Raw genomic sequence first — 27224 nt, 5'->3', positions numbered from 1 at the left:
AGAATCCACTCCAGCATTGAGCAGAAGTTGCTTGTTGTGACTTTGTTGGAGCACCAGCAGTGTATTCCCTTTTAAAGCAGCTCCAAACATCTAAAATCAATGATGACGGAGGAACAAAGGCTGCTGTGAGAATCCACAAACAGGAAGTGCTGGATATAGACTTTAGGTTGGAACCTCAAAGCTTCACCGCGTTATAAGCTCTGATTAAGGAAGAGGTCGTTTGTGTCTGAGCACAGCTGCACACGCTTTTTAACCCCTGATAAAATCAATCAGAAAAAAGTTTAGCTGGAGGTTGTTTCACATTAATTTCTGCTAATTTTAACCCCTTAAATGAATTAATTAATGAATTAATTTCACTTCCTCCTCAGGGCCGTGTCAAGCCGGAGAACTGCTCGGTCATGTAAAACCAGAATACAACCTCACCTGAACGCAGCACCTCCTGAAGCCCGCAGAGGACAGCAGTTTCCTTCCGTCGGGATGCGTCTTTATTTTTTTATGATTGTTTGAGATTTTGTATTCAGATTAGCCTGCAGGTTAGATTTTTGTCCCGCTTTCATATACTCCTCTTATGTTACTGCATGTCTGCTTTGCAAAAGCTTCTGTACTCTGCTCACACACTCTGACCAGTGCTTCGATCCGAGCCGGGTTTCCAGCCGCTGCAGCCGGGAGGAAAGCCAACCATCGCCCCTTAAACAGATCCATCCTCCGTCTGAGGCAGTGTTTACAGTGTTTGACTTGTTTTTGTGACAGTATTGTGGCGCATTTAGACGCAGCAGGATTGTTAGCTCAGGTTTTTAATCGAACACACCGGCGCACATTTTCCGTGGTGTTCAGATGATGTCGTCCGGCAGCTGCGGTGCGTTCAGAGAACACGAGTATTTGTGAGTTTTTTCGCCCCCACAGACCCGTAAGTGCTTGTGTTTTTGAGAATCTATAGAAATAAGGAATCATTCTTTGCTGGATACGTTGAATGTACCAAAGTGCTTTGTGGTTTACTTTGTTTTTCACCAGAGATGCTTTATAATGACAGGAACAGCTGGTTTTCTACTCATCAGGACTTTATTCTGATGCATTTGGTGGCATATATAAAATATATATTTGTAGTATTTTTCATCACTATTCTAATAAAGAAATGTTTGTTGCCATTTACAGAGTGCAACAGTAACTATTTTCCAGATTGAGAATACAAACGTGCCTTCAGAGGAAAGAAAGAAGCATTAACACTCCTTTTTCAGCTCACATGCTTCGTGCTGCCGTCTTGTGACTGTCAGCCATCCTCCTTTTTTCTTTCTTTCTTTCTTTCCTGGTAAGCTTTGTGGCTTTGCAAATCCCCTGGCGTGATTTTGGGGATCTGAGTAGGATTGTGTGACTTTATGTACTGCTTTTATAGAAGGCTTCAGTAGTTGTGCACAGGCGGTAGATTTGTACTGTAGTCTGGCAGCTTAAGTCATTTATACTTCAGCAGAAATCTTATCAAAGCATTTATGGGAAATACTTGATGGCTGTAACATTTTTTCCTGATGTCTGAAGCTTTTTTTTGCTTTAATTACTTTTGTCAGGATCCCCAAAGTGCCTTCAGAGGTCCAGTAACCGGACACCTGGCCTCTGTTTGGACTGGTTTAGAATGAGCCAAGACCCACTAGTTATCGTTTAAGACATTATGACTCTGGGATTGTGTTGCATATCTAAGTCCTCCCACTTAGAAAGGACACTTCAGGCCTTTGCAGAGGTCTTCTGACTCATTCTAAACTGCTTCCTGTGATTTGCCTTGACTTCCTTTCACTGTGAACCTTCATAGAGTCCTGAACCCTCTCGTCTCGTGACTTATTTGAAGGTCTTGAAGATTTAAAATAGTCTCCAAAGCTGTTAATGCCAAAAATTGTACTTTCCTTGAAGTCTGATTTAGTTAGATCACAGTGCTATCAACCTAATGGAAAAGCCATGCATTAAGCTGATGTAATTATTCTTTTCTTTTCTAAAATAACGCTGAGTAAATCCTATTTTTTTCCACTGAGTGGTTGTGGTAATTATTTCATTCAAAAGTGCAGACATTTTATTAACATTATGCACACAAACATACATTTAAAAAATACATGGTTGAATATTCAAAGAAAAACCTCTAAAATGATAGCATTTCCAGCACAACGTACATTCTCTGGTTTCTTTTGTCTCACTGGTGGAATATGGAGTGGCGCTGGTCAGAATGAGATGCATAACAAGCGTTTTGCAGGATAAAAACATGAACAGAAAGATTTTCCCATCTGTGGAGTATCTAAGGTTGTTTATGACGTATCGCTGCATAATTTCTGAGGAGAAATGGCCACAATTAGCCCCGTCTCCCATTGGGAAAAACAAAAATCATTTGCTGTGAGGTAGAGTGGAGGGAGGCGTCTTAGAAACTGAGGGTGGGCATGTTGAGCTCAGCACCTGCAGAGTGTGGAAATGACACAAGTCTGGGGGAGTTGGGCATCAGAGGTGCATCATGGGTAAGTTTCAGCCTCCTCGTGTCTTCAGAAATCAAAGCCAGAGGCGCTGAAAGTCTAAGTTCTGCGATGCCTGTTCATCTCACCATGAACACCTTTAATGCAGCCATGTCTGATGGTGGAGACAGAAGTGGAGGCTGCAGCCTTTTCAGCGTCTGGGATGTTTAAAGGGGGCATTTAACACGTTAGCTCATCATAAATTGATTTAAAAGAAAACCCCTGACTGTATAATGCTCATTTTACAGATCATAACACTGAGGGGGAGACGGAGGAAGCTGTCACACAAACGCATCTCGTTGTGTTTTACCTCGACTCTTCATCACTTTTTTCCTCCTTGAGTCTCTGTGTTTGAGTACCCTTGAAGTATGGATCAAATGACCTTTTTAAATGCCACTTAAAGTCAAAAGCTGCACCGAAGTTGCTGCTTTGATTGCCTGTACTCCCAGTTTGCTGGTGGTTTATTCCCACCATTCCTTCTCTGACCTTTTACCGTCTTTCCATCAGCAAATCAAAACGCTCGCATCAACACGTTCATCTTAAAATAGGCTTTACATATACATTCATGTGAGGCAATAATATATTCATCTCTATATTTACAAAGGTTTCATGTGACAGCAGCAAAAAAAAAAGCCACATGTGGAAGCAACAAATGATTGTAAATGATTTCTTTTGTAAGAATAAAACATAGTAAAATGGAGAAAGCATCAGGAGACACCCTGCCAACATTTTTCCAATAAAAAAAAGAGAAGTGAGCTCATCCAAAGCTGCCTGTTTACAAAGAGGAATATCATCTGAAAAAGCAGTGAAAGCAGAATGTTTGTAAAACATGTTGAAATCTTAAGCACACAATCATTCCCAAGTTGTTGCTTTTAACCATGAAGGCCTCGGGTGGGTTCTTCTCCCATTGGGGGAGGCGGGTGGGGGTTTAAAGCAGCTGAAACCCCGCTGGCGTCTCCACACACCAGCCTTCCTCACCAGCCGGCTCTTCAATCTGGATGCCAAGTCTATCACGGTGAGGTGAGTACCACTTAAAGCCCACAAGGGGGCGGTGTTGTGTTGGGAGCTGGGTACCTTCGGTAAACACCGGTGTGTTGGTGGGGCAGAAAGTCTGCTCCTCATCATCCTCAAAGTAGGGAGGAGGGGAAAGTTGCTCTGTCACTGAAGTGTTCTCCTGGGGGAGGGACCGGGGGAGGGGGGGCGGCGGACTGGAGGCAGGTCGTAGTGTCCCGGGATGTGGCTGTTCACAGGGAGGTCGTAGTGGCTCTGGGGGTCTTCGTGAGGAGCGTGGCCAAGGGAGCTCTGACGCTCTGCGAATAAAGACGGTGGGACAGAAAAACAGTAGGAATGAGACGTGATCTTAAGGATTCAATCCCCAACATCCATTTTTAATACATTCGGCCTGGAACACGCCGTATCGGCACTCTGGGCTTCTCAGCACTAGCTAGTTAGGGTTTTGCAGGTGGCAAACAGCTGCTGCAAGTACAGCTGCAGTCCCATCTTCACTCAGACTCCCAGTTCCTCCATTTTGCAAGGGTAAGGTGTCCCTTTCCTACTGGGAATCAAGTGCTTGTGGCCCTTTGATGGCCGCTAAACTTAGGAAAGAGGCCTCCCACGATTTAAATCTTTTAAAGTTTCAGTTTTATTGTACGGCAGTGATATGGTGGGGTTTGCATTTTACTGTGCTGGTGCCTTTAAGTCGGGACTGAAAGGTGTTGCTGACCATCAAAACCCTGGTTTTAATTTTAAGCAACAATACCAGTTACTGAAGGAGGGAGGTACTGTTTCCTTGCAGTTTAACTCACATATTTCCACTGTTCTAAGATATAAAAAAGGTAAAAAAAACACTTTCATGGAGCCAATACTTCACATCTAAATGTGTGATTCACCTAATCTACTCCAGTTTCCCTTATTATCTATGAGTGTGACTATATGCTGATGTGTTACTGGTGTCAACATAATAAAAGTCAGGTCTAATAAAAGAACACCCTGGCTTTCCTTCCTCCTACTCTTCCTCTTCCTTTCACTGTCTCTTCTTCCTTAAAAACAGATTCTGGTTCATCAGGCTGTGACTTCAGGAAGTCCATCCTCCCCAGCTGTCACACAGGCCACAATCATGTCCTCCGGTTTGACGCTAAAAGAGGTTTTATTGCCTCTGTTTGCCCGACCTTTACGTGGGTCCTGAATGCTTTGAACCAGTCCTGGCAGAGGTTATCTGAATGTTTTGGTCCGTTTTCTCATGCAATACGGCAGCGAAGACGCTGCTAATCATTTCATTTCAGACTCACTTCCTTCTTGCCATCTGACAAAAGAAGATGCACTTAGGCAGCTAACATCTAAATACAAGTATAGGAAAGCTAACATGCTAATAATTAGAAGTCTGGTGACATGTGAGGTGTGGATAAGGCCATGTTGAGTCACCGAAGACAAGTAAGAAGCATTTAGCGTGCTTAATATGTCAAAAGCTATAATAAAAAGCCTAATTTTTAATACTCAATGCGTTGATGTTGTGTATTTACAGGAGAATGAACGGTGGAAACAGATGGAAATACGTACAACTGGCGGTTCAATGAGAATAGAAAACTCTCTTTAACGCCTCATATTCAGCAACTGCTTAAAAAATTAAGCTAAACTTCAAGTATTTTGCCAAAAGTTTTGGCAAAATGAGACGACGCGACAACATTTCTGATCATTTTCTCACATAAAATTCAAAGAATCTTCCTTAATTAGTTAGAAAAGATCAAATATCTGTTGATATCAGTGATGGCCACCAAACCAACGCTTTGGTAGTTTAAAAAACATGTAAAACAAAGTAAAAAAACCAGATGACTGGTGATAAAAGGCTATCGGTCCCCTAAGTACAGAAAAAAACTTATATCCTAATATCATCTCTTGATCTAAAAGTGGATTTTCTTCTAACTCTCACTGAAAATCATGCCTAGAGTGTACAAAAGGAGCATTTTGCCAGACCAAAGGTGTGGTTGTTGCTCAGTAAAAGGCATCATCAGGCGGCCGGGCTCACCTCTGCGTAAGGTGGCTGCGTTGAAGGGCGGCGGGCTGATCTCGGTGTACGCCCGATCTCTGGGAACAGCCGACTTCATCTCCATGTAGCTGCTCTCTGGGGGGCAGAACGGCAGCCCAGGAAGGTCTTTGATGGTGGCGTAAGGATTCTCGCTGTTCAGGGAGCTGCTGCTCACCGCGACGGCGTCCTTCAGCTCTGTTGACCATAAACAGGATGCAAAAATGAAAGTTAGAAGCACATCTGAAGCACAGGATTGTTTGGGTCCACTCTGTATAATATAAAAATCTGACTTTTTAACATTTAAATAGCTTTTTTTGCCACTAACATTCAGGTACTCGGTGCTCTTACTCCTCAAGAAGGTAGAAGTGAAGAAAAAGTGGTGGAAATGAGGTGATAAACTACCTTTGTTGTAATATTTTCCGAGGCTGGCGCTGTAGCTGTAGCTCCTGTCGATGCCAAAAGCTCCTGTAAAGCGGAAAAGACAAATCTTCCCTCTTAATTTCCAGTCATGCCAACCTAATCAAAAGCAGATAAGCCGCTTTGGAAACATGCAAAATCAATACCAGGTGAGTGATGGCTGCTGCCAAAGCACCTTTTAGCTTTTATGAGTGTTTATAGCCTGAAATGTGCAGCTCAGAACAGGAAAAGTACGGGTTGGTAAACCTCTGAATTTCATTTATCGTGGATAGGTTAACTACAGATAACTGCAGGTCGTTTACACCATTAATGCAAGTATTTCTCTGCATATCTGAGAAAGTATCTGAGTATTTTCATCTGTCTAACTCTATATGTGTCCTGGATGATCAGCGCTTTCTGCTGCGGTAAGTTGCAGGTTCCACAGATTCTTATTTGAACGTTTCTGTGGTCGGGAGGTCTGGAAACCACCTCCTTACTTTTATTAGCCCGTAACTGTTGATCCTCTTATTTATTCTGACTTTCATTTGACAGCTAACGGTGCTTCCTACACGTGTGACATGCAAAGTAAACTGCTTGTGGCGAGTCATCTGGACGGACCCGAGTCTTTTCGGGGCTCGTGGTGTTTCCAGTCTGCCGGCAGAGTGGCGTTGCTCTCAACTCCAAACAAGCCCCGCCTCTCCCTCGCTGCGTTTTTCACACTGCAGAACAGCTGGTGCTTGTTGGTGTTCTGTGTGACAGATATATCACAGGATTCACATTCAGGGGGGACGTTTCTGGGTCGGATCAGGGAAATGGATCAGGGAGACGCCTCCTACCTTGATGATGCGGTCGTGGTTGTTGGGGAGGTGCGGCAGCGGCGGTCTGTTCTGGCTCAGCGTGTGGTAGCTGGGGTTGGAGTAGTAGTGGTGATAACTGTGCGGAACATCTGCAGCAACAAAACAAACACGTGGCGTCACGTCAGGTGCTGTTAAAGCAGCTCCGAGGGACACTAATTACAAAAATGCAACAACAAGATGAGACCGAAACCACTTTCATCAGGACAATGTGAAACATCCTACAGTTAAAGGGCACGTTAACATTTAAGAGAGCGATTTAAAACCAAGCAAGATTTGCTGTGTTAGATCAGCTGATCTGTCATTCAGTCTCATTAATGTTTCTGTTCTCTTTCAGGGTTCATTTTGGACCACTTTGTAAAGCTCTATGAGATGGAAAAGTCCCTCACAAAACACTATAAATAAAACATTTACTGTAAATTAGATGCTCCCTGTTTTGGCTTTTAGGTTAAAAGTGACTTGTTGTCCTCATTTGCACTCAAACATTATGCCACATATATATATATAGATATATATACATATAAAGTCATTCAGACTGCAGACTTTCCCATTAATCTTTCTCATGGCATCATATAGAAATCCCTATGAAAGTAACATTTGCCATTCTTACAACATCAGGCAGTTATTTCACTAAGATCCTCTTTAAGTAACAGTTTCACCCAAAATCGTGTTGATCTGCCTTAATATTTCATTCCAGCATGACATGTGGTCGTGTAAAACATGGCAGCAGTAGATGGAAGCGGCTGAAAATGGGACATTTCTGTAGGTTGAAGCCTATTGAGCCATCGGTGTTGGTCTTACTCTGAGGTGACAACAGTTCAGACTCTTAAAAGTGATCAGCTTCATGACCCGGGAGCTAACTCCTGACTGATGGCTGTGAACTGTTCATGGAAGACAATGAGGAGCCCAATGGCTTCGGCACGCTTTGCTTTAACAAGCATCGTCGTGTTTTTCTGGTCATTACGGCGTTAGAAGCCAGGTTCATTAGTCATGGTGATCCTCTTGGAAATAATTTAATAACTTTTAGGCCACAAATATTTCTGTTCTGGGCAATGAGGCATCAAGAGTGGCTCTTCAGCTCCTCCCCCTTCGGCGTATATTCTCATTTTTTCAGAGGGCGTTAGCCAAAGGATGTCAGATTGATGGCTAGAGAGGTTCTGTCTAACCCAGACTAAATGATTCCCACACAGTGAAGTGTTTCCTGCTCCGTACCCGGAACGGCGTATTCAGAGTTGACTGTGCGGCTGGTGGAGAAGGAGACGGTTGGTGTGTTGTTCTGTTTGTCCTTCTGCCTGCGGCGATAGAGCAGCAGCAGAGCCAGCAGGAGGACCACCAGGAGGACGAGCACCACGATGCCGCCGATGGCCCCCCACGACTCCCTCTCACCGGGGGGAAGAGGAACCATGACACTCCCCGTCTGCTCGGACGAGTCTGACAAGACAGGTGGTGAGAGGAGAGGCTGAGGCTGAAGAAGCCACAGGATTTACAAATGAGATATCAAGGTGTGCTTCATGCAGAAACTGCCCCCACCAGCAGAAAATGCACTTCACCACACGCTGGATCCAGCACACATCTGCTGTGGGTTGTTCTTTGGACCGTTAGCCAATACAAACACTTACTGTTCTGACAGTTTACTCCCCAGGAGCCCGGGCGGCACACACACTCCCCAGTTTCCCTCAAGCAGGTGTCACTGTTGGGGCAGTGCTTGGAGCAGGTGTGGTTACAGCGGGGCCCCCACAGGCCCTCTGGACACGGCTCGCCGCAGCGTGGCCCTGAAATAACAGTACTTCTGTTAAAGAGTATAAGCAGCAGAATGTGTTAAACGATCAAAAGTAGAACTAAACAGTATTTAAAGGGGTTCATTACCGACACAAATGCCTCCTTCTTATGGAAAATGTAATGCTTTGAAAATGTTGCTGGTTTGGTCATTTAGTGCTCGTGAATGCATGAAAAAGCATCCCCAATTCCAGCTTTGGTACATTATTAAAGCTCTGGAGTCTGTAATTCACACTTTTCACACGTCACACACCCGTTTTTCACAGCTGATGACGTTGCTGCATAAAAGGAGGAGGCTGATCCCACCAATCGTGGCAACTTTGAGATTTTGCCACCGGATTTAGCTACATTTCAGACCCTCTCATGACGAAAACCCCAGATTCTGCCTCGCAGGAACACCTCCATGGGGTGCGTTAAGAAACTGCGGAGACATTCTGTCGCTTTTAACTTTCCCAGACAAAAATGACAACACAGACCGCGTTTTTAGCTTTTCTGTAAGATAGCTTTGTCACTTATAAAGGCTTATAAAGGTTACTAATACATTTCAGACTCACTTCCTTCTTGCCATCTGACAAAAGAAGATGCACTGAGGCAGCTAACATCTAAATACAAGTATAGGAAAGCTAACATGCTAATAATTAGAAGTCTGGTGACATGTGAGGTGTGGATAAGGCCATGTTGAGTCACTGAAGACAAGTAAGAAGCATTTAGTGTGCTTAATATGTCAAAAGCTATAATAAAATTTTTAATACTCAATGCGTTGATGTTGTGTATTTACAGGAGAATGAACGGTGGAAACAGATGGAAATACGTACAACTAGCGGTTCAATGAGAATAGAACATCTCATATTCAGCAACTGCTTAAAAAAATTAAGCTAAACTTCAAGTATTTTGCCAAAAGTTTTGGCAAAATGAGACGACGCAACAACATTTCTGATCATTTTCTCACATAAAATTCAAAGAATCTTCCTGAATTAGTTAGAAAAGATCAAATATCCGTTGATATCAGTGATGGCCACCAAACCAACGCTTTGGTAGTATAAAAAACATGTAAAACAAAGTAAAAAAGCAGATGACTGGTGATAAAAGGCTATCGGTCCCTTAAGTACAGACAAAAACACAATGACAATAAAACGGAGTCAGACTGCTTTAAAACCTGTGGCTCGCGCAGTCCTTTTGGACCTTATCTGTGAAACCGCAGCCAAGCTGGCAGCGACGGCAGCAGGACGTCATCACTTACCCCTCCAGCCTGGCAGACAGTGGCACTCCCCGGCGGTAGCCTGGCAGCCGTTAGCATGAGCACAATCACACCTCTTCAGGCAGCCGGGCCCAAACGTGCCCATCTGTACAGTGAACAGGTGCCAGCGGGCAAAGAATTGTCAGGGGAATCTCTTCAGGATTCAGCCAGCTCAGTCACAGTCAGACAAAACACTACACTTGCATTGTGTTGTTGTGTGGACAGCCTGGCAGGTTGGCATTGGAAAAACACGAGGGGTACAAGTCCAAAAGGCCGATTAAAGCATACAGAGAGCGAGCTGAGGCATAACAAGCTGGACACTGACTGTCCAGTCACAACCAATATGTCCTGTTACATCTTTATGATCTGGGCACTCGTCTTATTAAAGATAGAAGCTCATTTATTTCCTTAAATGCAATATATTTGTGTTTTATATATACATATATTTGAGAGTAATGATTGATTTTCTGTATCGATTGTTCACTTTAACTATATTTACATGTGAATATTTTATTTTGTACCTACATTAAAGGGGAACTCCGGTATTTTTAAACCTTATTTCTGGCATGAAATACGTTCATCTGCTCACTGAGAACAGTTTGGTGAAAGTCGGCGTCCTTCGGAAGATATTTAGATAACTGGAGATCCATATAACGGAGTGAACGGGGCTTAGAGGATGCAGCCTCTAAATAAGGCATTATCTGTCTTTATTTCACCAATACTTTAAGAAGAATGAATGAATGAACGTGTGCTATAGCTCTGTTAGCTCATAGCTCTGTTAGCTCATAGCTCTGTTAGCTCATAGCTGCTGTTATGTGGCTACTTGCAGCTATAGGAGAGCTAACGGAGGGATTTCTACACAGGCACTCTACTGGGACCACTTCATCCACACGCCCCCCTGCAGCACAGTTTATTCACTCCGTGCTCTGTGACAGTCGGCTAACTTCACACAGAGTTTGCTGCTGATAGTTTTGTGCAACATGGCAGGATATTTATCAGATTTTGACAATGTGAACGACGACTTTGAGTAAGATGGACGTTCTTACCGGAGTGAATGAACTCTGCTGCAGGGGGGCGTGTGGATGATAGATAAACATATTTCATGCCAGAAATAAGGTTTAGGTTTAAAAATACCAGAGTTCCCTTTTTAAGCCTCTAAACCCATAAACTTTATATTTATATGCATGAAGAATAGGTGGAGTTGAAGGTTAGTTTTTCAACCAGTATTCACTGCCTTAAGGGTCACAATCACAAATTGTAGGTTATTCTATTTGTTCCTGGTATAGAACTAAATACAGGGCCCTTCAAACATAGATTTGAACTACTGGTATATAAAAATATCAAATGTGCTTTTTGGAATTATTTCTATTTTTTTCTTTCTTACCATAACAAATAGAGAAGGCATTAAGTATTAGAGATTACTGATTAGTTTCATGCATTTGCCTCTAGTTAAGCCTGTAGTCGAGCTATCTTTACCCCCCCCCTCCTTGGTCTTGCATTAATTAGTACAAAACGTGTTTTGGTTGGCTTAAAATAAGATGGGTTTGTCTGTCAATATAGTTCACTGCAAAAAAAAAGCTTGGCTAGTCTTCACATTTCAGTTGCTTTTTCCTGTGTGGTTCTACTAAAACTGTAAAAACTGGATGAGATCATTTTCAACAACTTTCTAATTTAGAATGACAACACCTTAACTTTATGTCTTTTTATTTAAAAAACAATCAAGACTGCATTGCACATTTTGTTTCTTGTTTGTGAGATTAAAAAAGATTAAAAAAGATAGCATGAATTGCAGTATAACAGCACATTAACCTCACACTACAGCATGTATTATTCTTTGTATGCCACTCATATCCGTTTTCCAACAGTTTGTACCATAAAACTCGTTTTATCTAAATAAATCCAAATCCAAAAATACAACTCCTAGGATAAGGTTTACTCTCTGTAGTGATATCTATAGCATAAGTAGGTTTTTTTGTGTCTGTATTTATAGTCAAATCTTCTGGTATCCTGTACATAGGGTGTAGTGACATCTAGTGGCAAAAATAGCCAATTGCAACCAACGCAACAACACAACTCAGTTTTATGTCACCTGCAGCAGATTTAGATATAAAATCCTTTTTTCTGAGGTCATACAAACACAATTCTTATTTTCATGCAATTCTATGTTGCTTTTTTATTATTTTTTTATTGATTAGGTCATTTAATAAGAGTCCAAACAAATGTACGAAGTCATAGTTTGAAGCACTCACTGGGCAGCGCTGCTCACAGTGCGCCCCCTGCCAGCCGGCCGCACACATGCAGGATCCATCCGCAGGGTTACACTTCGCCCCGTTGGTGCAGCGGCAGGTAGCGTTGCATCCTGGGCCCCAGCTCCCCTCAGCGCAGGGGACGGAGCAGTCCGGCCCTCGCCAGCCTGCGGAAACATCTTCTGTCAGCCACTCGCTTTGTTTTTGCTTGTAAGCTGGTCATGTTTCTGTATTTATCAGACGCTTTTATCCAAAGAGACTTACAAATGAAGATATAACAGCTTTATATAAAGCTAACAATAAGCTACATAGAAGGAACCCAGGAGTCCGACTCTGTCAGAGGGGACAGAGTAGAGATAGGGTGCAGGCATAGAAGGAAGTGCAGAAAGACTTTATTATTCACGTTTTAGCAGTTATTTGGTTCATTTCAGTGCAGATGTTGTCACAAAGGCGCATCATCAACCACATCATTGTGAAATGTTGGTTGACGAATCCGTTTTTAGACAAAATGTGACCTTTTCTTGTAGAATTTTGGCTAATTTTCGGGTCCTACTTGCACCGAGGATTTTCTTTTGGGTGCCAGGATTCTCAATATTGACCTTAAAGTCAGAGTAAAACTGAAATAACTGCAGAACAATGTGTTATGAACTACTCGGTCAAGCATAGAGTTTCTGTTTCTGTATTTAGCAGACGCTTTTATCCAAAGAGACTTACAAATGAAGATATAACAGCGATATAAAAAGCTAACAATAATCTACATAGAAGGAACCCAGGAGTCCGACTCTGTCAGAGGGGACAGAGTAGAGATAGGGTGCAGGCATAGAAGGAAGTGCAGAAAGATAAAGTGCAGAGATAGAGGGGGTAGGGAAGTACAAGGTAAGTGCTGGGATAGGAGATGCTCTCTTAGAGCTGGGTTTTCAGGAGCTTCTTGAAGATAGACAGGGACGCCCCTGTTCTGGTAGCGCTCGGTAGGTCATTCCACCATCGTGGGACGACACATGAACAGAGTTTGGATTGTCTTAGGCGTGGTGTAGGAGCTGCTAGACGACAATCCTGGGACCAACGGAGGGACCCAGTTGGGACAGAAGCCTTTGCAAGAGCATTCAAGTAGATGGAGCCGTTCCATTAAGCTCTTTGTAGCTAACATCAGGGACTTGGATCTGATGCTAAGGGCAGCCAGAGGAGCTCAATGAACAGAGGGGGGACGTGTTCTTTTAGGCTGATCCAAGACCAGACGCACCGCCGCGTTCTGGACCATCTGCAGAGGTTTCACAGGCTGGAGACCAGTTAGGAAACCAGTTAGGAAACCAGTTAGGAGACCAGTTAGGAGACCAGTTAGGAGACCAGTTAGGAAACCAGTTAGGAGACCAGTTAGGAGAGCAGTTAGGAGACCAGTTAGGAGACCAGTTACGAGACCAGTTAGGAAACCAGTTAGGAGACCAGTTAGGAAACCAGTTAGGAAACCAGTTAGGAGACCAGTTAGGAAACCAGTTAGGAGACCAGTTAGGAAACCAGTTACGAGACCAGTTAGGAGACCAGTTAGGAAACCAGTTAGGAGACCAGTTAGGAGACCAGTTAGGAGACCAGTTAGGAGACCAGTTACGAGACCAGTTAGGAAACCAGTTAGGAGACCAGTTAGGAAACCAGTTAGGAAACCAGTTAGGAGACCAGTTAGGAAACCAGTTAGGAGACCAGTTAGGAAACCAGTTACGAGACCAGTTAGGAAACCAGTTAGGAGAGCAGTTAGGAAACCAGTTAGGAAACCAGTTAGGAGAGCAGTTAGGAGAGCAGTTAGGAGACCAGTTAGGAGAGCAGTTAGGAAACCAGTTAGGAGACCAATTAGGAGACTAGTTAGGAGACCAGTTAAGAGACCAGTTAGGAGACCAGTTAGGAAACCAGTTAGGAAACCAGTTAGGAGATCAGTTAGGAGACCAGTTAGGAGACCAGTTAGGAGACCAGTTAGGAAACCAGTTAGGAGACCAGTTAGGAAACCAGTTACGAGACCAGTTAGGAAACCAGTCAGGAGAGCAGTTAGGAAACCAGTTAGGAAACCAGTTAGGAGAGCAGTTAGGAGAGCAGTTAGGAGACCAGTTAGGAGAGCAGTTAGGAAACCAGTTAGGAGACCAATTAGGAGACTAGTTAGGAGACCAGTTAAGAGACCAGTTAGGAGACCAGTTAGGAAACCAGTTAGGAAACCAGTTAGGAGATCAGTTAGGAGACCAGTTAGGAGACCAGTTAGGAGACCAGTTAGGAAACCAGTTAGGAGACCAGTTAGGAAACCAGTTACGAGACCAGTTAGGAAACCAGTTAGGAGAGCAGTTAGGAAACCAGTTAGGAAACCAGTTAGGAGAGCAGTTAGGAGAGCAGTTAGGAGACCAGTTAGGAGAGCAGTTAGGAGAGCAGTTAGGAAACCAGTTAGGAGACCAGTTACGAGACCAGTTAGGAAACCAGTTAGGAGACCAGTTAGGAAACCAGTTAGGAGACCAGTTAGGAGACCAGTTAGGAGACCAGTTAGGAAACCAGTTAGGAGACCAGTTAGGAGACCAGTTAGGAGACCAGTTAGGAAACCAGTTAGGAGACCAGTTACGAGACCAGTTAGGAGACCAGTTAGGAGACCAGTTAGGAGACCAGTTAGGAAACCAGTTAGGAGACCAGTTACGAGACCAGTTAGGAGAGCAGTTAGGAAACCAGTTAGGAGACCAGTTAGGAAACCAGTTAGGAGACCAGTTACGAGACCAGTTAGGAGAGCAGTTAGGAAACCAGTTAGGAGACCAGTTAGGAAACCAGTTAGGAAACCAGTTAGGAGAGCAGTTAGGAAACCAGTTAGGAGACCAGTTAGGAAACCAGTTAGGAGACCAGTTACGAGACCAGTTAGGAGACCAGTTACGAGACCAGTTACGAGACCAGTTAGGAGACCAGTTAGGAGACCAGTTAGGAAACCAGTTAGGAGACCAGTTACGAGACCAGTTAGGAAACCAGTTAGGAGACCAGTTAGAAGACCAGTTAGGAAACCAGTTAGGAGACCAGTTAGGAAACCAGTTAGGAGAGTGTTGCAGTAGTCATTGTTTGACTCTTGGTCTCATCAGTTCCATTCCTCCTCTGATAAAAACTCTTACCCTCTTTGCAGAAGCAAGACCCATCCATCGGTGAGCAGTCGATGAAGTTTTCACAGGAACACTCCAGGGAGCAGTTTTTGCCAAAGGTGCCACTTTTGCAGGGACTCTCACAGTGAACCCCCTGCAGACGTAAAAAAACAGCTGTGAAGAACATCACAAATACGAAAAAAAGCGAGCTAAATCATGCTGAAGTCTGTCACTCACAGTGAACCCGGGGGCACAGCGACACCTCCCTGTGGCGCTGTCACACTCGCCTCCATTCACACAAAGACATGGCTCCAGGCAGCCGTCGCCATAGAAACCGTGAGCGCAGGTCTCATTACAGTACAGTCCCGCCCACCCCGGCTGGCATGTGCACTCTCCTTTCATGGGGTGGCAGCTGCACAGCACAAACAGGCACTGGTATGAATAAAACCTGACGTGTGTGTGGTTAAAAAAAGCAAAACAAACGGGAAAAAAACCCAAAAAAACGTAGAAGGTGGTGGTTCTCTTCATGCTATTGATCTTTTTTATTGATGTTTATTATCCTGTCAGGCAGAATTCATCTGAAATCAGACTGAATCTCATTTCTTTATGACATTTCTACTATCAGAAGCACTGAAATGTTTACTAATTAACACATTTATCCACTAAAAACTGCTGTTTTCATTGTTATTTCTGCTGATAAGGTCTCATTTAGGTCAACTATCCAACGTGAGGAAGTTCCAAAGTCGGCTGGTGTGTTAAATCTTTAGGCTCATCTCATCGATATATATCTGATGTTTGCACACAGATGATCATCTTGGAAGTTTCCGATCTGTATGATCTGCTGCGATATCAGTTCCCAGAAACCAGCAGGGATTTCTTTAACATCAAGGATTAATGGAGGCAGCAGTTTACCTGGCAGCTGACATTAGGTCAAGTTTGAATTTTGAAAACCACTTAGATAAGGCCAACTTGGTCGTTAAGACCACAAGATGCAGCAAAGAGCTCATCAGGCCCCCCAGCCTGAAGGCCTGAGACCACATTAGACAAGCCTTGAAAAGCTGTTTTCAGGCAGCAAAAGAAGCAAAAGATGCACCAATTACTCCACTGGTGACAGAAAGGAGGTTTTTCACTGTGAATCAGGAAAACCGGGGATGGATCTGGTCTTAGAGCAAAAGAAAAAGATTCCTAGAGTCTTTTCTTGTGCATTTGAGTTGCTGATTGGAAAATGTTCAAGTAAAAATGCAACAGCACTGAGAAATATTTGTCTAATCCATGTTTGCACATTGTTTCGCTGAGGCTAGACCACATGTATCACATCAGTATAATAAGTATAATATAAGATATATAATAAGATATTAAGAAATTACTTTATTAACAAGGTCTGTAATTCAAACAACTAATGAAAAAGCCACAAAAATTAAACATGTAGTGGATGCAGGCGGCTTAAACTCACCTCATATTTATTGTAAGAGTGAGTGAAAATAATCCTGCATTGCTTTAAAAGTCACAGCTTTATTAGTTTATTAGACAGAATAATCTCTTTTCTTTCTTTAAGGATGTTAAAGGAGACAATATTGGACACATAAATGCCCCTTTCCTTAGTATTTAGTTAGTTTACATTCTGCTATTCAGATACTTCTAAAGAAACACTTAAAACATCATCATCCTGCTGAATTTGAATATTTATTATTTATATATTTGAATATTGAATATTCAGATACTTCTAAAGAAAGGTACGAAAACTTAATCCAACACTTAAAACATCATCATCCTGCTGAATTTGCCCAGTTTTTACAGCTTCCTCTCCACTCACCTGTAGAGTTAAGCGATTTTATTGATATCGCGATATTTATCGATATTTTGTTTCATGATAAAGTATCGATTTTTCAGTCGCGAGTATCGTTTTTTTTTTTTAAGCAAAATTTATTGAAAAGTCAGACGTTACAATTAGTGAAAACACAAAACTTTAAGGATGGACTAATGTTTCCTATGTTAAAGGAGACAATATTGGAAAAAAATGCCCCTTTCCTTAGTATTTAGTTAGTTTACATTCTGCTATTCAGATACTTCTAAAGAAACACTTAAAACATCATCATCCTGATGAATTTGAATATCTATTATTTATATATTTGAATATTGAATATTCAGATACTTCTAAAGAAACACTTAAAACATCATCATCCTGCTGAATTTGAATATTTATTATTTATATATTTGAATATTGAATATTCAGATACTTCTAAAGAAAAGTATGAAAAACTTAATCCAACACTTAAAACATCATCATCCTGCTGAATTTGAATATTTATTATTTATATACTTGAATATTGAATATTCAGATACTTCTAAAGAAAGGTATGAAAAACTTAATCCAACACTTAAAACATCATCATCCTGCTGAATTTGCCCAGTTTTTACAGCTTCCTCTCCACTCACCTGTAGAGTTAAGCGATTTTATTGATATCGCGATATTTATCGATATTTTGTTTCCCGATAAAGTATCGATTTTTCAGCCGCGAGTATCGTTTTTTTTTTTAAGCAAAATTTATTGAAAAGTCAGACGTTACAATTAGTGAAAACACAAAACTTTAAGGATGGACTAATGTTTCATATGTTAAAGGAGACAATATTGGAAAAAAAATGCCCCTTTCCTTAGTATTTAGTTAGTTTACATTCTGCTATTCAGATACTTCTAAAGAAACACTTAAAACATCATCATCCTGCTGAATTTGAATATTTATTATTTATATATTTGAATATTGAATATTCAGATACTTCTAAAGAAAAGTACGAAAAACTTAATCCAACACTTAAAACATCATCATCCTGCTGAATTTGCCCAGTTTTTACAGCTTCCTCTCCACTCACCTGTAGAGTTAAGCGATTTTATTGATATCGCGATATTTATCGATATTTTGTTTCCCGATAAAGTATCGATTTTTCAACCGCGAGTATCGTTTTTTTTTTTAAAGCAAAATTTATTGAAAAGTCAGACGTTACAATTAGTGAAAACACAAAACTTTAAGGATGGACTAATGTTTCCTATGTTAAAGGAGACAATATTGGAAAAAAATGCCCCTTTCCTTAGTATTTAGTTAGTTTACATTCTGCTATTCAGATACTTCTAAAGAAACACTTAAAACATCATCATCCTGCTGAATTTGAATATTTATTATTTATATATTTGAATATTGAATATTCAGATACTTCTAAAGAAAAGTATGAAAAACTTAATCCAACACTTAAAACATCATCATCCTGCTGAATTTGCCCAGTTTTTACAGCTTCCTCTCCACTCACCTGTAGAGTTAAGCGATTTTATTGATATCGCGATATTTATCGATATTTTGTTTCCTGATAAAGTATCGATTTTTCAGTCACGAGTATCGCTTTTTTTTTTTTTTAAGCAAAATTTATTGAAAAGTCAGACGTTACAATTAGTGAAAACACAAAACTTTAAGGATGGACTAATGTTTCCTATGTTAAAGGAGACAATATTGGAAAAAAATGCCCCTTTCCTTAGTATTTAGTTAGTTTACATTCTGCTATTCAGATACTTCTAAAGAAACACTTAAAACATCATCATCCTGCTGAATTTGAATATTTATTATTTATATATTTGAATATTGAATATTCAGATACTTCTAAAGAAAAGTATGAAAAACTTAATCCAACACTTAAAACATCATCATCCTGCTGAATTTGCCCAGTTTTTACAGCTTCCTCTCCACTCACCTGTAGAGTTAAGCGATTTTATTGATATCGCGATTTTATTGATATTTTGTTTCCCGATAAAGTATCGATTTTTCAACCGCGAGTATTTTTTTTTTTTATTGAAAATTTATTGAAAAGTCAGACGTACAAAACAATACAATACAAAACAATGCCAGAGGGGGTGTCACATTATACAAAATAGTGATAAATTAGTTCATAAAAATGTTACATAAAGTGCATAGATCAGTGGTTTTGATGGCTTTTCTGTTTATAAAATGTAGGATTGTTGTAATTTATTGTTTGAGCTCCTTCTCAAAAATGAAAAATGATGGTTTGTGATGAGAGAATTTGGATGTGTGTTTATGGTATTTAGCAAGTAAAACAAGCAGGTTGATGATGTAATATTCACAACATAAACATGAGTCTGAAGACATGTTTGTTTGTTTCTGATTGTCTGGCGGTGTTGTCCTTCCGGTTCAAAGGTCAGACCACCATCCAATCAGAGACGATTCATGTTAAATCACACTGTCCCTTTAAAATCTTTCAGAAAATTATGTGTATTATGTTTATGCTTTTATCCCAAATGATTTACAGATAGGTAGATAGAGGGGGTCTTGCCTAAGGTCCCCTACTGGAGGTAGTACCTTTCATGCAGGGGATTTGAACCCAGATCTCTCACATGGAAGGTGGGAATCATACCACTACTCTATCCAGTCCCATATTAAATCGTATCGTATCGAATCGTGCCGTGTGTCGTATTGTATCGTGATATTAGCGTATCGCCACAGCCCTTCTCACCTGAGGGTGTGTTTGTCCTGACAGAGACACCTGTGCTCGCAGTGCATGCCGTAATTCCCCAGCGCACACATCCTGTTCCTGCACTGCGGTCCGCTGAAGCCCGGTTCGCACAGACAGCCTCCGTGAATGTTGTAGCATCGCGCTCCATTAGCACAATCACACACGCCCTTACAGTCCTGGCCGTAGGTTCCTGCAGCACACTCCTCATTGCACCTGAGAGGAAGAAGAAGACACTGAGACGGTGGACAGAAAGTCTGCACCAGAAACATTTCTTTTGCATTCTCTGGTGTTTAAAAATCATAAAACTGCTGTTTTAAGGATACAGTTTTGTGCTTTCAGTGAGGAAGCTGCCACTGACACCCAAACACCAGGGATAGCACCAGAGAACCTGGTGTACAGTATGAAACACGCATTATTTTTTCACAAATTCAAGGATTGAATTTTACATTCACACCTATTTCCAGTGAAGCCTTTCTCACACTTGCACTGTCCAGTTTCAGGGTCACATTTCCCACTGTTGTGGCAAACACAGTCCTCAGCACAGTTTGACCCGAACCGTCCCTCTGGACATCGTTCTGTGCAGACTGCACCCTGCAGAGCAACATGGAGAAAACATATTGACTTTAATCTGGAATAAGGCAATCAAAATTGTTACTCAGAAAATAATTAGCTCTTTCATAACCAGGACTCTGTGTTTGAGTTTTCTTCTTAGTTTCCAGAGATGATACAGTATGAGGAAAAGAATAAAGAAAAACACGAGTCAAAGTAGATGTAAATACAGTATATAAGGCTGTCTTCAGGAATAGTTCTCCAGGCTTCTTGAAGGACAAAGAATGCAGGGATTTATTAAAAAATTGCAAATGGAAATACAGTATTTTTAAGGAAAACAGAGCTTGTGAATATTGAATATCTGGTCTGAGCTCCTTTATTCTCCAACACAGCCTGAACCCTCTGAGACAAGCTTTCTGTCATTTCTTTAAGGAGTCTTCAGGAATAGTTCTCCAGGCTTCTTGAAGGACATCCCAAAGCTCTTCTTTGGATGTGGGCTGCCTTTTGTTCCGTTCTCTGTCAGATGATCCCACACTGCTTCAATAATGTTGAGGTCTGGGCTCTGGGGAGGATTCATCCCTCCATAAGACCTGTTGCCACTGATTTTCAGTCCACTTATTGTGTCATTTGGCACAGCTCAGCCTTTTCTCCCTGTTTCCCTTCCTTAAGAACGGCTTCTTGACAGCCACCCTTCCATGGAGACCATTTCTGATGAGGCTTGGGCCAACAGTAGATGGATCAGCTGAAGGTCCAGATGCATCTCTCAGGTCCTGTCAGGTCACAGCTGGATTTTTTCCTCTTTCTTAAGGACATCACTTTCAGATCCTGTTCATCTGCTGTAGATAGTTTTTTAGGCCTGACACTTCTTCTTTTGTCCTCCACTTGTCCAGTTTCCTCAAATGTTTTAAGGACACACTGCACACCATGCTGAGATATGCCAAGTTTTCAGCTAATAGCTCTTTGGGAATCACCTTGTTGCTGCAGAAATCCTATTTTCTGTCTGTCAAACTGTGTTTTCTTTGCTGTTTTTCATAGATGCAGCTAAAGAAATGGGAACAAATGATGTGTCTTTGTGACAAAGTGCCTAAAGATCCAGTTTAAAATGGCTTCTTTGCTAAGTTGTCTGTTCTGTGTCGACACAACACTGGTTCATCCCTTGAGTTAGGAGCCTTTTTTCTGCCTGAATGGTTCAAAGGTCAGAGTTAAGTGGCTGAACAAAGAAAAAACACATCAGGTACAAGAACTGGGCTGAAAGTGAGTGAAAAAGCAGCCAATATATACATATATACATTAATCTAAATACATTCTTAAATTTAAGGCAGCTACATTTGGACAGAGATTGAGTTCAAAATGAAAAACTGCTTTGAAAATGTCTCAAAGAAAAACAAAGAAAAAACACATCAGGTCCAAGGACTGGACTCAAAATGAGTGAAAAAGCAGAAAATGTCCAAAGAAAAACTGTGAAAGCTGGAGAACTATTGATCAAGACCACAACAAAAGACCACAATACAGTTTGGATCCTTGGAGGCTAAATATAAAAAGTCAAAACGTTTACCCTAGTTTGCCTCGAATTAGTCCCCAGCTGTAATACGGCCTGTAATTTCAAATCTTTCAGCCTTTATGGACAACAGAAAAGCTTAAACTTGAAAACCCACCGTCCATCCAGGTGGGCAGGTGCAGATTCCTTTACCCCTACAGATGCCACCATTCTGGCAGGGGCATCTCGCCTTGCATTTCCCTTTGCATTGCTTCTCACATCTGGAGACAGAGAGGACATGGCTTAATGGTTACCTCATGTAATTGGACCACTTTTAGTCACAAATACTCCATGTGTCCTGGGACATTCCTGAAGACTTCAGTAAATTTTCTGTTTGCAGTGAAAGTGCACAAAAAGTGCTTTCAAGAGCTCAATAAATCATGCACAGATGCTGAGGTACTGATGTCACCGCTTTCACACAGTGTGTGTACTCTAAAAACTACCCTTAAGACAACAACTGACAACTCAGACTAATATTATATCATCTAAAAGGCCGTGGATGGAAACAGCTGTTCCTTGATGAAAACAAGATGTTTACAACAGCAGTCTGGGGATCATCGGCTCATCTGGAACAGACCTCCGACCAATCAGCATTGAGATACTTTGCTTAAGCTGCCTATAGTGCATTCATTTTGGAGATATTACAGTTTCGATCAGACCTTGGAGGTAACACGGAGGCTACAGATGTACACTTTTCCTCCTGGGGATTTAATCCCATCATCACTTTAGCTCAGAGTGGAGTGCTGAGCTTTCACATTGGCACTAATGCGAAGTGGGGAAGAGTTTTCGTTGCTTACTCATCCTCAGGGGCATCTAAAAACAGGGTGTAACAGATGAGTCATGGAGTACAGTGGAGATCGTAAGGGTCTCTTTTCCATCTTCTAACCGAGTTGTGGAAACAAATAACAGCTGGCCGTAAAAGGTCTGTGTCCAACATACCTCCTGAGAAAGTTCAGATAATGAAGTGGCGTGTCATAAAGTGGGGATCAAGTGTCTCTCGAAAGAAATAATTAACAACCCAAAGTGCTCTAAAAATGTCCAAAAAGGGAAGCAGTTTGTGTCAATTTTTAGCTGCGATGGTAAGTCTAAAAATGGCAATGCTGGTCTGTGAATCCACCACTTAAACCCTCAAACCCTGAGCTGCTTTCTTTCAGGCTGCACCTGAAAAAACAGCACAAATTCAGTCTGAAACAGCTCAACAACTGCAGATAAAAGACACTCTGGAGAGTTTTGAAATGCTGAAACTCTGACCTCATCACTAGACCAGAGAAAGATCTGAAAAACCTTCCCCACAAACAGGCAAACAATTAGGTTTCTGAACCTCATTTAATTCCCTGAAACACCAGGCATCTTCAGCTGGGTACCTGAACATCGACCACAGCAGCATGCTAACGGCACGTTGTATAGTATTACTACTGGATGCTTTCTTTAAGCTGTCCAGAGGTTAAACACTTTGATGATTCTTTGAGTTTTCTTACAGCACCATCACCGGGTTAAAGTTTGCTTGCTCTGCTGTGTTTGGTGCTAGTTTGCACATGTAATCCTGTTACTATGCTAAACTGATGCTAAGCATTACAAACATTATACATAAGAAACAGCAGCACGACTGCATTCGTTTTGGCCTTTTAGCACGCCGATATAGCTCCTAATTCAGGTGTCTATGTTGCTTTAAATCATTTTAAATGCTACATATATCCTCGATGTGTTGCTCAGTCCTGAATCTTTCAGTAAAAGTCGTATCTGTTTCATCTTATTTACTTACAAAGTCCCGGTGAAGCCATTGTGACACACACATTCTCCCGTTGCTTTGTCGCAGGCGCCTCCAGTCCCACACTTGCACCTCTGCAGGCAGTCCTTCCCAAAAGATCCTGCTGGACAGGAGTCCTCACAGAAGCGTCCGATGAAGCCTGGAGGACACTGACAGACCCCCGTCACAGGGTCACACAGGCCTCCATTCTCACACTTGCACTGCTGGTGGCAGTCTGGACCCCAGCGTTTGTCATCACAGGCTGGAAGGTAAAAGGAAAAACTACGTTTCTGTCTTTAAGGATGGCTAAAAACAAATGATTAAACACATATGACCTACATTGGGGAAAAATGTAGGTAAATCCTACTTTTCCAGGAACTTTTTCCAGGCAGTTTTATTCCAGTAATGTGTCTGCTCCTCTAAATGTTTAACTAAACCTGCTCAGCAAAGCTGGAAGTGAAATAAAAACACTGAAGTTAAATAAGATTACACTTGATTTTTGCAACTTGGATTACGCTGCAGGTTGGTCATTTGTGTGCAGTTTAATTTCCTTACTCTGCTCTGATTCCCTGCACACATCCTATGAATGTATGATGTCATGGCAGAGGAGATATTCTGCTGCCATGCTCCATCTTACACACCCAAATCTGCCCCTTTGGCTCGGCAGTATCATGTTACCAACACTTTACTGTGACCTCGCTGGGAGATTTGCATGGAGCTCACAGGAGGGACCACTTCTTCATAGTTTATATCACAGAAGCTCGTTGAACCTGGTGGGGTTAGCGTGCAATAGAGATTCACACAAGGTTTGGATTTCATTAAATGATGAAGAGATCTCGGTCCACTGAGAGAACACAGATTGGTCATGGGTGCGTACTTCAAATTTCTCATAATTTACCTCGACTGTCTTGGAAATAAGTCTTCATGGACAGAACATGATATCCAGTGACAGTGACGTAACTGATGGATGGGCGTCAGTTATCCTCCCCCAAGCTAAAAAAATTGATTTCCACAATTTCATGGTGACCTGCTGTGAATCATCCTTTGTCATGTGGGCAGCAGACAGTGCACAAAAGTCTGAGCTACACCTAGTTTGTGTTCATTTACACCCCACATGCTCAGCTGCAGCTCTGAAAATCAAAAGGAGCTCCATTGATAAATACTCTGAGCATAGAGGAGAGCCAAATTTGGCTCGGAGCAAACTTGGGTGTTTGCTGCACGAAATTGGAGCAGGACCTTTGCCTCCTTTGTTTAAGAGTCATAACTTCACTGGTTCTCTGTGTGGGCACTGGAGAAGTGTTCTGGTGGATCGTGTCACACTGAGTGATGAGAATCTCAGCTGGAGCAGCGGTTATGTTTACACAGACATTCTCCAGAGCAGCGGGGAGATTTACTGAAGGGGCTGCAGGACTGGAAGAACTAACGGCTCAGACAAGCACTCAGTGAGCGAGTGGGTAACATTCACCAAAGCAGACATGTACGGCAACCGTACTGACATTTCTCTTTAAGATCTTCTTATATGTGGATATACTGTAACGGGGGGTGTATGGACCCAACTGCAGTAGGAAGGAGTCAGAAGACAGTGGTAAAAAAGTTCAAGGCTTTACTGAGACTCTGGCAGACAGACAAACGGTTAGGGGTTAGGAATCAGGAGAGGAGAGGAGAGGAGAGGAAAGGAAAGGAAAGGAGGAGAGAGGAAAGGAGGAGAGAAGAGGAAAGGAAAGAAAAAGAGAGGAGAAGAGAAGAGGAAAGGAGGAGAGAAGAGGAAAGGAAAAGAGAGAGGAAAGGAAAAGAGAGGAGAGGAAAGGAAAAGAGAGGAGAGAAGAGGAAAGGAAAGAAAAAGAGAGGAAAAGAGAGGAGAGGAAAAGAGGAAAGGAAAGGAAAAGAGAGGAGAAGAGAGGAGAGGAGAGGAGAGGAGAGGAGAGGAAAATAAAGGAAAGGAAAGGAGGAGAGAAGAGGAAAGGAAAAGAGAGGAGAAGAGAGGAGAGGAGAGGAGAGGAGAGGAGAGGAAAATAAAGGAAAGGAAAGGAGAAGAGGAAAGGAGAGGAGAGGAGAGGAGAGGAGAGGAGAGGAGAGGAGAGGAGAGGAGAGGAGAGGAGAGGAGAGGAAAATAAAGGAAAGGAAAGGAGAAGAGGAAAGGAGAGGAGAGGAGAGGAGAGGAGAGGAGAGGAAAATAAAGGAAAGGAAAGGAGGAGAGAAGAGGAAAGGAAAAGAGAGGAGAAGAGAGGAGAGGAGAGGAGAGGAGAGGAGAGGAAAATAAAGGAAAGGAAAGGAGAAGAGGAAAGGAGAGGAGAGGAGAGGAGAGGAGAGGAAAATAAAGGAAAGGAAAGGAGGAGAGAAGAGGAAAGGAAAAGAGAGGAGAAGAGAGGAGAGGAGAGGAGAGGAGAGGAGAGGAGAGGAAAATAAAGGAAAGGAAAAGAGGAAAGGAGAGGAGAGGAAAATAAAGGAAAGGAAAGGAGGAGAGAAGAGGAAAGGAAAAGAGAGGAGAGGAAAATAAAGGAAAAGAAAGGAAAGGAAAGGAAAGGAAAGGAAAGGAAAGGAAAGGAAAGGAAAGGAAAGGAAAGGAGAGGAGAGGAGAGGAGAGGAGAGGAGAGGCGAGGAGAGGAGAGGAGAGGCAAAGTTCTTGGTCAGGGACAGAAGGTCGAATTACCAGGAGGCAGAAGAAGCAGGGAATCAGGGACAGGCTAAAGCTGGCAGGAGAACACCGGAAAGACATGCAGGGCAAAGGACAGAGTGTGGAGCTGGTGACTATAAGCTGGGCTGATTGCATGTGATGAGAGGCAGCTGTGTGCACAGGTGAGTGAACTGAGGAGGTGTGGCTGACAGGCTGAGTGGCAGAGGCAGGATCAATGGAAAATTACTGATGGGTGGATGACTAAACTGTGACAAATACATCTCAGTAAGATGTAACAAAAGAGATGTCATTAAACTGTCCTTTTTAAACGATGGCCTCATTTTGTTTAGAGCACATCACCTCGACTCCTCTCTGCTCATCTCTTCCTTGCTGGTCAGAGAGAATTTGTGAGAGAGTCAGACTAATATTCTTATCTTGCCAGATCATTCATTAAAGATGCACAACAATATTCTTACTGGCAGAAACCGTATTTCTGCAACTTTGATTGCTCGAGTCAAATCTAAACTGAAGGCTGCTGTATTTGACCAGAGTCCAAAACAAACCTGAACCAAGATAAACCTAAAGTTGAATTCTGACCATACCCTTCTCTCTGTGAAGAATGTGAATTCTCCAGGGGAGACAAACTCTTTTGCTCCCTCTCTAATTGTCTCCCTAACTTCCCTTCCATCAGTGATGCTAATTTAATTTCTCAAATGATTTTATGTCCATGTGACATTATTGTGGTTATTAACGTATGTTTCCCTGTTCCAGCAGGTATCCTTTGAATGGTGTTATGGTGTTTTCCCCCCCTCTTTTCCCTCTTTTCTGTCTTCTCAAACCCCAGCTGGTCGAGGCGGATGGACACCCTTCCTGGTTCTGGTTCTGCCAGAGGTTTCTTACTGGTTCTGGTTCTGCCAGAGGTTTCTTCCTGAGTCTGGTTCTGCCAGAGGTTTCTTACTGGTTCTGGTTCTGCCAGAGGTTTCTTCCTGAGTCTGGTTCTGCCAGAGGTTTCTTCCTGGTTCTGGTTCTGCCAGAGGTTTCTTCCTGGTTCTGGTTCTGCCAGAGGTTTCTTCCTGAGTCTGGTTCTGCCAGAGGTTTCTTCCTGGTTCTGGTTCTGCCAGAGGTTTCTTCCTGGTTCTGCCAGAGGTTTCTTCCTGAGTCTGGTTCTGCC

The 27224-nt window shown here is 42.2% G+C and overlaps 2 protein-coding genes across 4 annotated transcripts in view; one reads left to right on the top strand and one right to left on the bottom strand.

Moving 5' to 3' along the window:
• Positions 1-2006, top strand: part of LOC140315930 (lamin-A-like) — a 34943-nt gene extending 32937 nt beyond the window's left edge. The window contains exon 13 of the mRNA XM_072393545.1: positions 369-2006. Within this exon, the coding sequence (XP_072249646.1) occupies positions 369-404 (36 nt within the window). The 3' untranslated portion in view covers positions 405-2006. The remainder of the gene's footprint in view (positions 1-368) is intronic.
• Positions 2007-2537: 531 nt separating this feature from the next.
• The window catches only part of pear1 (platelet endothelial aggregation receptor 1), a 38934-nt gene continuing 14247 nt past the window's right edge, over positions 2538-27224 (bottom strand). Inside the window, exons 5-19 of one of the 3 annotated variants that reach the window (XM_072393539.1) lie at positions 23455-23701; positions 21811-21913; positions 20061-20197; positions 19607-19819; positions 15332-15506; positions 15128-15248; positions 12015-12178; positions 9769-9871; positions 8372-8524; positions 7965-8183; positions 6726-6844; positions 6517-6634; positions 5902-5967; positions 5503-5697; positions 2538-3790 (exon numbers count right to left, since the gene is read on the bottom strand). In XM_072393539.1, the coding sequence (XP_072249640.1) occupies positions 3639-3790; positions 5503-5697; positions 5902-5967; positions 6517-6634; positions 6726-6844; positions 7965-8183; positions 8372-8524; positions 9769-9871; positions 12015-12178; positions 15128-15248; positions 15332-15506; positions 19607-19819; positions 20061-20197; positions 21811-21913; positions 23455-23701 (2285 nt within the window). In that variant the 3' untranslated portion in view covers positions 2538-3638. Of the gene's footprint in view, positions 3791-5502; positions 5698-5901; positions 5968-6516; positions 6647-6725; positions 6845-7964; positions 8184-8371; positions 8525-9768; positions 9872-12014; positions 12179-15127; positions 15249-15331; positions 15507-19606; positions 19820-20060; positions 20198-21810; positions 21914-23454; positions 23702-27224 lie in introns of all 3 variants that reach the window. The other 2 variants (XM_072393538.1, XM_072393540.1) reach the window with 2 other exon arrangements.

Source organism: Leuresthes tenuis, unplaced genomic scaffold (genome assembly GCF_036924035.1).
Source record: "Leuresthes tenuis unplaced genomic scaffold, fLeuTen1.0.hap1 SCAF_10, whole genome shotgun sequence".
NCBI classification, from domain to species: Eukaryota; Metazoa; Chordata; class Actinopteri; order Atheriniformes; family Atherinopsidae; genus Leuresthes; species Leuresthes tenuis.
Note: the sequence above shows the minus strand (reverse complement) of the source record. Positions and strands in the feature narration are given on the sequence as shown.